Source organism: Bos mutus, chromosome 13 (genome assembly GCF_027580195.1).
Source record: "Bos mutus isolate GX-2022 chromosome 13, NWIPB_WYAK_1.1, whole genome shotgun sequence".
Lineage (NCBI taxonomy): Eukaryota > Metazoa > Chordata > Mammalia > Artiodactyla > Bovidae > Bos > Bos mutus.
This window is the reverse complement of record NC_091629.1, coordinates 55235813-55250223: the sequence shown is the minus strand read 5'-3', so window position 1 is coordinate 55250223 and position 14411 is coordinate 55235813. Positions and strand designations below refer to the sequence as shown.

The 14411-nt window shown below is 40.7% G+C and overlaps 1 protein-coding gene across 7 annotated transcripts in view; it reads left to right on the top strand.

The window, feature by feature from the left end:
• PTPRT (protein tyrosine phosphatase receptor type T) overlaps nt 1-14411 on the top strand; it is a 1153310-nt gene that overhangs the window by 906146 nt on the left and 232753 nt on the right. For all 7 annotated transcript variants that reach the window (XM_070381763.1, XM_070381762.1, XM_070381758.1 and 4 more), the window contains exon 12: nt 542-815. In XM_070381763.1, coding sequence (XP_070237864.1) covers nt 542-815 — 274 coding nt within the window. The remainder of the gene's footprint in view (nt 1-541; nt 816-14411) is intronic.

Here is a 14411-nt window from a genome sequence, read left to right as displayed (position 1 = left end):
TGAAAGTGCTTGAAGAGTGACAGTGTTTATGTTTAGGGAGGTCACTGGATTGACTGGTGAGTTGATCACATAAATTAGAGGCAAAGAGACCTGCTGAGTTCAGCTAAGAGATGGGGAAGTGCCCCACCTCTACAATATAAAGGGAGGAGAACAAAGGGGAAGGGCGGGTGCAAATTGCTGATGTCAAGTCAACAGAGCTCGCTGATTAGAGGAGCAGAGTGAAAACCGAGGAGGTAGGAAATAAGGATGAGGCCCCAGAATCAAGATCTAGCCACTTGATGAACAGTGCTCCCCTACTAAGGAAAGAAATGGAGGAGGAGGAACATGCAGGTTTGTAGGGGTTGAAACTGAGTTGCATTTTGGGCATACCCAGTGTGAACCAGCCCTTTGGAATATCTAAATGGAGATCTATTTCTGCAAAGCAGCAGGTTTAGAAGTCTGAAACTCTGGAGGGAGGTTTCAGTCATAGAAGTGATGATGGTAAATAACAAATTCATCCCTCCAGAGAGTTGCTCATCTGCCTCTCCTCTTTCCTATTCAGTGTTTATCAGCTGGTTGTCAAGGAGGAGCGACTTCAGAAGTCACGGAGGGCAGCTGACATCATCGAGTGCTTTTCAGTGCCAGTGAGCTACAGGAACGCTTCCAGCCTTGATTCCCTACACTACTTTGCTGCCGAATTGAAGCCTGCCAACCTGCCTGTCACCCAGCCATTTACAGTGGGTGACAACAAGACATACAATGGCTACTGGAACCCTCCTCTTTCCCCTCTGAAAAGCTACAGCATCTACTTCCAGGCCCTCAGCAAAGCAAACGGAGTAAGTATGGCCATTGGAGGCCATTTCTTGCCTTGTTTTCCCATTCTTAAATGAGAAGGCAGCATCGCCTTAGAGAGAGGTTGACATATTAAGGCCCATGGACCAAAGCATCCAGATCAGCCTTTTGTTGGGCGGAGGGGGTTGTTTTTTTTAATACAGTGATGCCTACTCATTTTCATAGTGTATGGCTGCTCTGATGCTATAGCAGTACACTTGAGTAGTTGCAACAGAGATTACTTTGCCTCCTAAAGTATTTACTCTGTGACCCTTTACACAAAATGTTCTCAGACAGCTGAATTAGAGGATGGAAAGGTGTTTCACTTGGGCAAATCATATTCACATCTGAGTCTTAATTTTCTCATCTATAAAAGAATACCTATAAATGTGATTTCTATGAATGCCCTAAGCATACATACTTTAGTTAATCAGTGACTACTAACCCCTTTCTCATTCCTATTAGTCACATTAGAAAATATTTTTCTCCCAAAAATTAGGTAACCTTTTCTGTGTCAGTTGTTTCTTTGCTGTTGTTGTTAATAAGAGGTGTCAGTCATAACATCACAAGATCACAGGGCAGAAAAGAATCTGAAAGGTCATCCAGTATCTCCCTGCCTTCCCCTACATACAAGACAGTGCTTCAGTCAACATAACAGTGTCACAGTTAACAGATGTTAATGTTTATTCCTTTTTTTAAAAATTGAAGTATAGTTGATTTTCAGTGTCATGTTATTTTCTTGTATACAGCAAAGTCATTCAGTAACATATCTATATCTGTATATATATATATTCAGTTATATATATATATTTTTTTCACATTCTTTTGCATTATGGTTTATTACAGGATGTTGAATCTAGTTCCCTGTGCTATATAGCAGGACCTTGTTGCTTATTTGTCTTTTATGTCATAGTTTCTATATGTTAATACCAAACTTGTAATTTATCCTTCTGCTACCCTTTTTCCCCTTTGGTAACCATAAGTGTGTTCATAAGCGTGTTCTTTACGTCTGTGGGTCTGTTTCTATTTTGTAAATAAGTTCATTTGATCTTTTTTTTTTTAGAATCCACATATAAGTGTTATATGGTATTTGTCTTTCTCTGCCTGACTGGCTTCACTTAGTGTGATAATCTGTAGGTCCGTCCACGTCGCTGCAGACGGCGTTATTCCATTCTTTTCATGGCTGAGTGGTATTCCATTGTGTGTGCCCCACGTCGTCTTTATCCATTCAGCTGTCCGTGGACATTTAGATTGCTTCCATGTCTTGGCTATTGTAATGTGCTGCTGTCAACATTAGGATGTATGTATCTTTTCAGATTAAGGTTTTCTCGGGAAATATGCCCAGGAGTGGAGTTGCTGGATCATATGGCAACTCTACTTTTAGTTTTTTTAAGGAACCTCCATAATATTCTACACAGTAGCTGCACCAATTTACATTCCCATCAGCAACATAGGAGGGTTCCCTTTCTTCCACACCCTTTCAAGCATCTGTTAATTGACGATGTCAGTGCTTATTCTTGAATAACTCCAGTAACAAATTCCTTACTTTTTTATATGATAACTTGCTGATATTTGTGGGGGCTGTGACTGAGGGCTTTTTTTTTTTAACTGACTTAAGTATATCTTTTATTAACGCTTCTACCCATTGCTCTTGATCCATACTTTTAGGTCCCAGTAGAGCCAATGCAATCACCTTCTTAGGTGGTATTTTTTTTCAGTTCACTTTTCCTCTAGACACACACAAACCCATCTGGTCTTATGTTCTGCAAGCTAACTATCTTTAGTTCCTCTTATACTCAAGATTTTCTGCCTATGATGTTTTTATGGACATATTCCAGGTTGCCATATTTCATTCAGCAGATATATAATGAACAGTGACATATGCTAAGCCCTGTAGTTCATATTAAGATTATGTAGTATGTGCCCTCGAAGAGCTTCTATAATCACAAGGGAATCTGGTGTGTGTCATGTTACACAGTGTGTCTGGAGAAGTGAGAGGCTCACTGGGGTAGAAAAACCTGAAACAAAAGAAAAATTTGTTGTTGAAGTTCTTAGAGAATAGCCTGTGTAGGTGCTGGGTGGCCAAGATAGTCTAGTCTGTTAGTGGCAGTCGTTACTTTATGAGAAACCTGGATTGAGAAACTACTTCACATTTAAAATGTCCACATAACCATTTATAGATTCCAAATTGGTATTTCATTTCTGCATTCATTACTGGTTCAAGGAACATTCCTCACAGAGAGTATAAAACTACAAAAAGAAGCTGCCAGACTGCCTTGCACCTGTGATCTGGCCTCTTCATACAACGCTCTGAGGTACTGAGGAGGAAGAAGTCACAATGGCCAGAAGCATCTGGGAGCCCATCTCTGTATCCCATATTAGCCAGTTTCTTGGTTCAGCACAGCCCTAACAAAGAGTGGCTTTCCCTGCTCTTGGCAACATGTCAAGAAGTGCTGTTGGGTTTCCGTGCTGTGGAACAGAATCATAGCTGCATTCACGTCACCTGCTATCACATTCCTCCCAAGATTCTCCTAAAAACCCAACAACAGACCAAGTCTACAGAACCTAGGAAACTGGACCCCAGGAGCAATTTCTCCAACCTGAGCATGGTAGGTCCTAGAAGAGCAGCAGATGAGATAAGAGGAATATTGGAAGTCTTGCTCCCCAGACATCTTACAATAGATCCCCTTTTAAAAAAAAACTAGTTTGGCTGTGCTGGGTCTTCTGCACGAGCTTTTTCTCTACTTGTGACAAGTAGGGGCTACTCTCTAGTTGTAGTGTGTGAGCTTCTCATTGTGGTAGTTTCTCTTGCTGGGGAGCACTGGCTCTAGGCGGCCAGGCTTCAGTTGTTGCAATGCGTGGTCTCTAGAACAAAGGCTCAGTAGTTGTGGCACATGGGCTTAGTTGCTCTGAGACATGTGGTATCTTCCTGGATCACAAATAGAACCTGTGCCTCCTGCATTCACAGGGGGATTCTTTACCACTGAGCCACCAGGGAAGCCCTAGACTCCCCTTTTCAAGACATGAGGGTTTGCCTTTAGGGGAAAAGGTCACCCCACTCTGAAGCTATCTAAGAGGCAGTTTCTACTCCTGGTTCCAAGATAAACACAATCATTTAGTTACTCATGCCTTTGATCCCACACCATGTGTACCCTCATCTGAGACCTAAGATTGGCTGCAGTGAAGCCTGAGCAGGAGTAGAATTGGGTGATGCTTATGCCAGGAGTCTTGAGGGTGTAGTCGGCCTCACAGGAACAGAGAGGGAAAAGCTGTGGGAGCCGGGCACTCAGAGTATTGTATCTTTCTAGCAAGAGAAAAACTATGCACCATTTCAAATTATTGCATAGTATTAACTTTTACTGAAAAGAGTTGGGTGAAAGAGACATAGGAATGGGAAAGTCATCCTCAGTCTGACAAGTCTTTGCTTGGTCCCTCAGCTTGCTCCATATCATAAAGGGGAGCAGACAATGCAGTTAAGCCTGGAGGATTTTTGAGAAGAAAACGTTATAACCTGCAAATTTCTTATCAGCCAAGTTGTTGCTCTTGTGTAAACGCATCACAAAGACATTCTCACCATCCAGAGGCTCCCATTGGCCCTGCTTCTATAAAATCATACAGACAGTAGTTGAGCAAGCAATGAATCAAAATAAAGAAATTGCAAAGAGAGAAATATGAAATAAAAAGACACACAGTGAACCTGGAAACTAACTAAATATCATATTAATGCTAAAATAATTGTTCTAAACACATTGCAAAGAGGTTAATATTAAAAAGCGATTACTTAAAGAGAAAATATAAAAAAAAATTTACAGCTGTTATCTGGGGCTGTAATTCACTCTTTTGTCAACAAAAACTGAGAAAGAGTTGAAGAATTGATGAATGTAAATAAAAATCTGCTAATTTTCCCACTTTGGACAGGATGGAATAAATAATGACTACTTTATTTTTGATACCAAGGTTTTTTTTAAGTATTCTTTTTTAAAACATAAAGGCAGCCTTCCAATCTATCATAGAAAGCCAGAAAACAGCAATCTACAAAGAAAAGGGAAGAAACAAAGGAAACTATAAGTAAACATGAAAATCAGTAACTATAAAGCAAGCCAGAAAACAGAAGCACTCTATTTGATTTTTTTAAAGTGATGCTTAGCTCTCTTCATGAAGGGGTAAAATGTCTTGAGTCAAGTAAAAACCAGAATTCAGCAAATCTATATCTCTAGAAGATTAAAAACAAAGGTTAGGGCAAAGTTATATTACATTAAAATGAATTAAAGGAAAGCAGAAATGGCCATTTGTTGCCGGATGGTTGTGGGCAAGGTTGAATGATTTACTATCAATCAATTTCATTGCTTCCATTTCCATCTAAAGTTTCAGTGAGAACATCAGAACAAGATAAGAGAATTTTAGGGACAATATATATATATATATTCTATGAATAGTAAAGACAGTTTTTCAGCTTAGCAGAGTGTCTTGATATTTAGCCTTTACAGTCAGACTACTTACACATAAAACCCTAGTAACTGTGTGACTTTTAAGTTAATTAGATATGATTGATTAACTAAGTAAACATCTAGCAAGCACAATATGTGCCCCGCCAAAAGGCACTTTTGTCTCTGAGTGCCTGGAATAAAGCAGTAAGCCAGACAGATGAAGAAATCCCTACCCTCATAGCAGTTATATTCTAGTAGGGAAGAGAGGGAGGGAGGGGGAGGGAAGGAGGGATGGAGAAGTAAAATAATATGTCAGATTATTAGGTTTAGAAATGTGGAGGTCACTCCTTTACTTTTAACTATTATTAGGATGAGGGTAAAGACACTTGGTAAACTCCACAGTGAACTATATAATTGTGGAATAATTCAGTCCAGTCCTACAAACACTATGGAGAGTCCAAGTATTATGTCCGTTATGAGACAAGGTACTCAAGAGTCCTCTCAGCCACTTTCATGAAGTGTGAATTGTTTACAGGCACTTAGGCTGGGAATTTTGATCACATTAGTAATACTCATTTGCCTATTTATGCTTTCTTATAAATATTAATAGCAAAGGGCAGTCCCAGCTGTTGAAGCACTGTCCTTGGTGCTGAACTTTCAGCACCTGTCTTAGGAATTAGGCCATATTGTAACCATTTGTTTTGGGTACAACCATTACAAATCTATAGCACTTTAGAATTGGATGATTTTGAAGTGTCATCTTATGTACACCAGAAGCCAACACAGAAATCTCTAATAAAATGTTCTTGGCAAGGCATTATATAGCCTCAGCTTGACCACTGCAATTCTTTGGAGGAAAAAGTTGCTTCCTTTGTTAAACAAGTACAATAGTTAGAACTTTCTCCTTTCTATAAAGCCAAATTCTGTCTCCTTAACTCTGTAGTCTTGGACACTTGTATTGATTTGAACAAATCAAATTGTTCTTTACTATGTCAGCCTTTTGGAGAAAATATGACAGTATTAATCAGAATCCCTGTCCACCCAGACCATCCTGCATTGATATTTAATATGCAGTTACTTCTATTTCTCATATACTATGATTTCCCCACTCCAGTACTCTTGCCTGGAAAATCCCATGGATGGAGGAGCCTGGTAGGCTGTAGTCCATGGGGTCGCTAAGAGTCAGACATGACTGAGCGACTTTCTTTTCACTTTTCATTTTCATGCATTGGAGAAGGAAATGGCAACCCACTCCAGTGTTCTTGCCTGGAGAATCCCAGGGGCGGGGGAGCCTGGTGGGCTTCCGTCTATGGGGTCGCACAGAGTCGGACACAACTGAAGCGACTTAGCAGCAGCAGCAGCATGATTTCTGTACCTCTTTCATTCTGTTTATCTATTCTGTTCTCTCATAGACAGACTCCTTTTTACAATGCTCTCCACGAAAGAAATGCCCAGAACCTGGCATTGCGCTCCGGATATAGTTAAACCGTGCTTGCTACATTTCAACTACCTTTCCTCCTTTGAACCATTTTCTAAGACACTATTTCTCATACATTCCAAGATATTTTTCTCACTCCAGGGGTCTCACACAGGCTGTTATTTTATCCTAGACTCTCTTCTTCAGTCCTTGAAGAACTAGGACCTTTTCAGTTTTCAGGTCTCATCTTCATTGTCATATTCTCTGGGAACTTTCCAACCATATTATCTAAGAACCATCCACATCAGCCCTCACTATTTGTTGACCTGTTCTTTACAACACTGTGTGTATTTTTAATTGCACTTGTTTTTGTTTGTTTGTTTGCAGTGCATGCCTCTCTCATTAAACTTAGAGCTCCAGGAAGTAGGAACTCTTGTTTGCTGTTGAATTCTCCATACTGAGTACAGTATTTAACACATAGTATAACAGTCATCATTTGATGAATGGATGAGAGTACAAACTGTTTCTTGTTGTCTGTGAGTCTCGATTTCCTCACTTATAAAATTGAAATCGCAATACACACTTCACACCGTCATTTCAAAGATTAAATGAGAAATGATCTTGAATACTGAAAGGCACCAAGTAAGTGTGAGTCAAGTCTGAATTTCCATTCAGTGTAGCATGAGAGAGATGGCTCAGAGCTATTTTCCCCATAGACAGATGAGCCATAAAGGACCTTCCTTCCATCATAGCAGTAATACTTTGCCCAGCTGTCTCATTTCCCAAGCTTCAGGCTCCTGGGCAGCCTCGATTTCCTCCAGATCTTCCAAATGGTACCCCAGAGTAGCTGTCTCAGTTGTAAACAGCGGGTGGGTGCAGTTTTACATTGTTTCTTTCCCACTCTTCCCAGAATGAGGTCTGCTGAATCCACTGTTCTCTGCATCCCCACCACCATTAGCCATGATTGTGAAGCTGAAAGGACCATAATTAACGGTTGAATGCAAAACAAGTGTGGCAAATTCATGCAAATATCCTTCAGAAGCCCCCATTTTGGGGGCAGTGCTGTTGTGTCTGTTCTATTTGTGCAGAGAGAAGACTCTTTCCTTGCTAATCCTTTTCATCATGCAGGGGCATATTTAACCTGCATGATGCCTCTGCCAAATGGTGAGCTAAATAAGAGAAGTGGGAGGTAGAAGGGTGATCATTCTCTATGTCTCATTTCCTCTTCCAGCTCCTGAACTCTTGAGAGCAGTTGGAAGGCAGATGCTATTCTGAATGAGTCCTCGTGTTTGCAGTATAATCACATTATAATAGTTGGGATGATCCAGGTAGAGCTGGGTTAGGAAAAATTCTCTCTCTGAATGAATTGGAAGAAACTACAGTTGTGTCCACCCCCTGTTAAGCCAATATTTGCACATGGGTGGTTTTAGTGAGGCACGGGATAGAAAGAAGATCAGGCAGCAGACAGGCTTAGCTTTGAGTTATGGTTGTTCCCAGATGTGTGAACTAGAGCTGGTTTCTTAGCATCCCAAGATATATAATATGATTAATGATATACCTCCCCCAAATGTGGGGAGAGTAAATGAGACAATACATATAATGCATCCATGACCGTTGTTGTAGTTCTGATTCTCCCTCTCTTTTTCACTGATTTCCTGACGCTCCTGTCTTGAGGGAAAGGAGGGTTGAAGCATCCTTCACCTGATACATCGCCATTTGTCCCATAGACTTCACACAGAAGCAAATCACTTCCTAACTCTGGAGGGCCTCAGGAATTGGACTTCATGTCTTTACATGTCATTACAGCTGTTGACTGCCTTAACTCCCCATGACCCAATTGCTTTATCAGCCCACCCCAACCTTTATTTTCTTAGTTTAACTTTTCATACACGATTCCAAGCCCAACATTTGTTTGTGTTGAATCTTTTGATATAGTTGATTGTGTCTTTGGAGAATGATCTTGCCCCTCCCAACCTCATCTCCTGATTCTGTTTTTACTTTAGTGACTGTTCACATGTCACATGAAAAAAAGCTCAGATGGACCATAGAATGAGAAGATGTGGAAATCCCAAACTTGAATGGGTTAGAGTTAAGATCTCACAGGAGGTCACATGGCTTGAGTCTTAGAGATTCCATGAGGGAGTTTGTAAAAAAAACCTCATATATTGGTTGGTTAGTTAGTGTTATTCACTCAATCATGTCCAACTCTTTGTGACCCCATGGGTAGTAACCTGCCAGGCTCCTGTGTCCATGGAATTCTCCAAGCAAGAATACTGGAACAGGTTGCCATTTCCTTCTCCAGGAGATCTTCCCACCCCAGGAATTGAACCCAGGTCTTCTGCATTGCAGGCAGTTTCTTTGCCATCTGAGCCATGAGAAGCCACCAGGAAATCTGTATTGGTTAGGATAAACCAATTTATGCTGTAGTAACAAGCAACCATGAAATCTCAGTGTATTGACAAAAAAAAAAAAAAAACTTCCCCCTCCTTCTGCATTTTCAAAATGGGTCAGCATAGGGGTTCTGCCTACCCTAGTTACTCAAGGACTCAAGATGATGGAAAGTCTACCTTGATCTGTGCCTCCACAATCACCAAGGCAGAGAAGGAAAATGTGGCAGTTAAGGCACTGATTTCCACACAGAATGATACACAGCAGGTTCACATTTCAATGGGCAAGACTGGTCATGTGGTCATGCTTAACTTCAGAAAGGAATGAAGCAGTGCCTTCCTGCTATGTGCATAGAGGAAGGACCGGGATGCTTGAAAATGTCCCTTATGGCCAACATGTTTCCCCTTGTGCCCTAAGCTTTTCCTTCAAGTTCTCATAATTGACAAGACTTACTCTTGAAGTACCTGTGCAGTTTCTATCACAGAGCCTGAGAACTTGCTGTTATTGAGCACCTCCTGCATCCCAAACACTAGTAAATGTTTTCATGTACACTGGCTCTTGTTTGGTCTCACAAAGTGACTCCATTTAAATCAGTGCATGGGTTGTACCACCAGAAGCATCATGAAATCTCATAGTATCTCAGTTACTTCACACAGATGGAAGAATTTTGCTAACAACTTTCTGTTTACCTCCATGGGGATATGGTCAAGAAACGTCTAGCACTCCCTGTGACACTGTTCCACTTTATTATTGTTGTTTTAATATAAATTGATTTTAATTGGAGGCTAATTACTTTACAGTATTGTATTGGTTTTGCCATGTGTCAACATGAATCCGCCACGGGTGTACATGTGTTCCCCATCCTGAACCCTCCTCCCACCTCCATCCCCGTACCATCCCTCTGGGTCATCCCAGTGCACCAGCCCCAAGCATCCTGTATCCTGCATCAAACCTGGACTGGCGATTCGTTTCTTTTATGATATTATACATGTTTCAATGCCATTCTCCCAAATCATCCTACCCTCTCCCTCTCCCACAGAGTCCAACAGACTGTTCCACTTTAAAAGACCATGGTTCTTCAAAGTCTACCATACAGTGTGTTTGAGAGGCATCTGAAAACCTTAGATCTCTCCTAACCATCAGTGGCTGAGCCAATGTAGCAAAAAACTGTGAATCAAAGGCCTCCATATATCCTTTTTCAGACTCCGTTGCCATAGTCCTATGTCAGGAACATATTTCTGGATTTTATTAGCTCTGTGAAAAATGGGAAGGAGAACTGAAAAATGAACATTAGGAATCCAGGATTATCATCACATCTTTCTGTAACCACTTTGGAAAGCTTTGGCCTGCTAAACGTCCCTGCCTAGTTCTTATCTGTCCCCAGAGGCTGGGTTCCATGCCCCATCTACCTGCCCAGGCCTCCTTCCCAGTCCTCACTGGATTCTCTCTCCTGGGGATCACCAAACCCCTTGGGCATGTCTCCCTCCAGGTCTCCATTCAACCCTTTGAGTCTTATCACTTGCTCTAGAAAGCTCTGAATTTCTGTTGAAGCCCTGTTAGGTCTCAGACTTCTCTTTCCACATGGAGAGAAATTCCCCAAGTGTCACCTTGTACAAATAGCAAGATGAGCTCTCCCAGGTTGCTAATTTATTATTTCACTCACTTACAGTTCCTACAGATTTTATTATCATGGTATGAGAGCTGAGGGACCAAGAACATTTTCTTTTCAATGCAATATTTTAAACTCATTTGGATAAGGAAATGAAGGTTACTCAAATGTTGACAGCTGATAATCTTGTCAGTCTGAATCAAGGCGTCAATGCTCCAGACACCCATCCCCAAAAGGTTCATGGAAATGGCAGCCTAAGTTTCCATACAGCAGATTTTCTGCCTCTATCAGGCCCCTTCCAAATGGAGAGTCTCCATGAAGTTCAGCCCAGTTGGCTCACAAATGGTGAAAAAGTGGGGAAAACTCTGAATTTGGCAAGTGGATTCATGAGTTTAAGTCATTTTATAGCTACATGAAGTGGATGTTGGTCTACCAAACTCCAGTTTCCACATCAGTCAAGTGGGGATGAGATATGACCACCCAAACTCACAGGGATCTTTGTGAGGAATAAATAAGAGGAATGATAACTCTTTGCACATTCTTTCAAAGGAAGGTGTTGCTAACATGGATATGTATGAATTTGTGGGTAGAAATTCAGCATTATGTGTATATACATATCGACTTCCATTCACATAAACATTTTAGCATGTGGGTGTATGTATGTACATATTCATGTAAATATTCATGTACATATGTGAGTGTACTCATGTACATATGAATATGTAACCATATTCAGTTAAAATTTTAACCCAAGAATCTTACTGGTAGAAAGGTTATCATTGGGCCAGAGTTATAGTCTATGTGGCTAATGAAGGAGAACATTGCTTCTACTTCTTGAGCTTCCTGGAAGCCAAGGCAAAAAGGGGCATCTGACAGGTTCGCATAGTTTCTCTTACTGGATAGAAACACGTGCCTGCTTTTTATGAGAGGGATGTATCGCATGTATCCTTATGTAAGGAACCTTGAGGAGATACCAGTTAACATCACAGTATCGTTTGTGCTCACACACTCCATGAGTTCCTTCTCCAACAGTATTGTCATACAAGAGTAAACTGAAATTTAACGAAGCCACTTACACTCAAGGATTCTGTTTCTTGTGCTGTATAGCAGCATTAATACATTAATGCCATTAAATAAGACTAATGGTTCTCAAAGCTTCCCCCCCCCATAATTTTTTTATAAATATGCCTAGCATGGGGTCTTTCCAATTGCGTAGATTGGCAATGACCTTATGCAATCTTAGACAAGTGATTTAGACTCTCTGAGTCTCATTCTCATTCAGAACATTTTGATGCCCATAGTATCAACCATATAAAAATGTTTGTAAATTTTTAACAAGATGATACATTTTAAAATGCCTATCATAGTGGTTTGTGGTCAATAAGCACTGAATTCGGGTCAGATATTATTAGAATATCACTGGTAATAAGTATGAGGCAGGATGTGGGGATTTACTGAAGAAAGAAAAAGCAAAATCTGAGTGCACAAACATTTGAATAGACAGATGGGATAAAAATGTTTGCTCAATCAGGAATGAGAAGTAAACTCAGTGAAGTCCAGGGTATGCAAAGGTACCAGCTGACCTACCTGATACATCAAGGAGAGAAAGAGGGTGAGATTCCAAAAGAAAGGTCAGGAATACTGTGTTTATAGAAGGACATGTGCGGAAGTTAGTTCTTCTGTAGGCCCTCCTTGAAGGCTAAATTTGGGTCAGGTTCCATCTTTTTCATCATGGCTCCCAACTTTGCAAACTCAAAAACTCAGTTTGTCAGGAAGCATTTTTGAGGGGAGATTCAAATAAATCTACCCAAGACTGAGGGAAATAGTAGGCAGTTTAAAATAATTCCTTCCCTTCAAAAACATCTCTCAGACTTTTCTATCTCAGAAGTCTGGGTTACCCAAGATATACCTCACTATCTATTTCCAATTGTCACGAAGTCCTGCTGGTTCTCCACTCTAATATTCTCTCCCATCCACATACATTTTTCATCTCCAGTGCCACCATCCTCATTCTGAATACCATCATCTTTTCCTTGGGAAACCTCAGCAAGCCCACCCCCACCCCCACAAGCTGGTCTTCTCACATCCACTTTTACTTACCTCAAAGCCATTATCCAGCCACAGCAAACATGATACTGTATGTATCTTCATTAAACAGATGAGTAAGCCAAGACTCAGAGCAGCTCTGATTTGCTGAAGCACATTCCAGAAGCAAGAGATGGACCTGGATTTGAACCTGTACGTGTAAGAAGCTGTGAGGTGGTCCTGTAGTTATTGCCATGCTTCATGCTGAGTCACAACCACACAAAGTAGAATCCGGCTGAACTGTGACCAGCAGGAGCCCCTAAAAGACCTCCAGCCCTCCCCACCACATCCACATTTGTTCTCTTTCTCCTGCAAACATGGCCAGCCTCAGTCCCCTGCTCAATCTTGAAACACCTGCTGGCCCGGCCGTTAACATCAATAAATAATGTGGAGCTGTACTAATAACAATTATCATAATAAATTGGCCTTTGATTACATCTGTCACCTGAGAATTTCAAAGACTTTACAAACATCAATTAGTAATTACAGCTCAAAGGATCACTCACTGAGAGTGGGGATCATTAAGGTCAGATAAGAGCTGTGCAGGGAGGCATGAAGGACAGCTCAGGTTTAGTCCTGAGAGTCTCCAGTCCCTGGTGGAAGATTGAAGCCTCTCTCCATGAGGCCCAGAGGAACCACGGTTCTGACATCCCAATTAGGGGATAATTTATACAGCTGCTCCATCAAAGTCCTGATGCTGAGGAATGGGAAGCATGAGATGTAGTTTTGGAAGGGAGCTTATAGGGTGTGCAGTTCCTTTCTTTCTGCAGAATGAGTAACTGAAGTCCGGAGTGGGGAAGTGATTTGTCCAAGGTCAAAGCCATGTCTTGAACCTGGTTTCCCATACCTTGTCCATATTTATTTATTCTGAAAAATTGTGTCATCGTTGGTCATGCTCTTCTCTGATGATAGTGATGAGGATAAAAATCCAACAATCATTTATTCAGGGCTTGCACTGAGCAGGTGTGGGGATGAAAGTGAAAAGTGAAATGAAAGTGTTAGTCACTCAGTCATGTCCGATTCTTTGTCACCCCATGGACTGTAGCCCACCAGGCTCCTCTGTCCATGGAATTCTCCAGGCGATAGTGCTGGAATGGGTTGCCATTTCCTTCTCCAGGCGATCTTCCCAACCATTATGTCGATGTATCTTAATTTACTCAATCACTTTGTATGTGTGGACGTATAGATTGTTTCCAATATTTTTCAAATGCAAATTTTGCTGCAATAAAGTATTGTGTACATATATATTTTTTCTAATATATATTGTAAAAAGTGTGTCTTCAGCGTATATTCCTGGAAGAGGAATTGTTGGATCAAAAGGTAGACAAATATCTAGTTTTGATAGATGTGTTTAAATTCCCTTGCTTAAAGGCTGAATCAATTCTCATCCAGCAGTGTTTCAAATTGTTTCTCTGTGGCCTCACCAATAGTTTGTGTGGTCTAACTAATTTTTGTCCAAGTTATAGGAAGAAATTGTATCACAATGTAGCTTTAATTTCCTCTCTCTTATAAAAAATAAGATTAACATCATTTCATATATTTAGGAGATATTTTTATTTAATTTTTAACTATATGTGTTTGTCTTTGCCCAATTTTCTATCAGGATTTTTACCTTTTTCCCCACAATTTTTAAGATATTAACTTTCTATCTGTGGTATATGTTGTAATTTTCTGG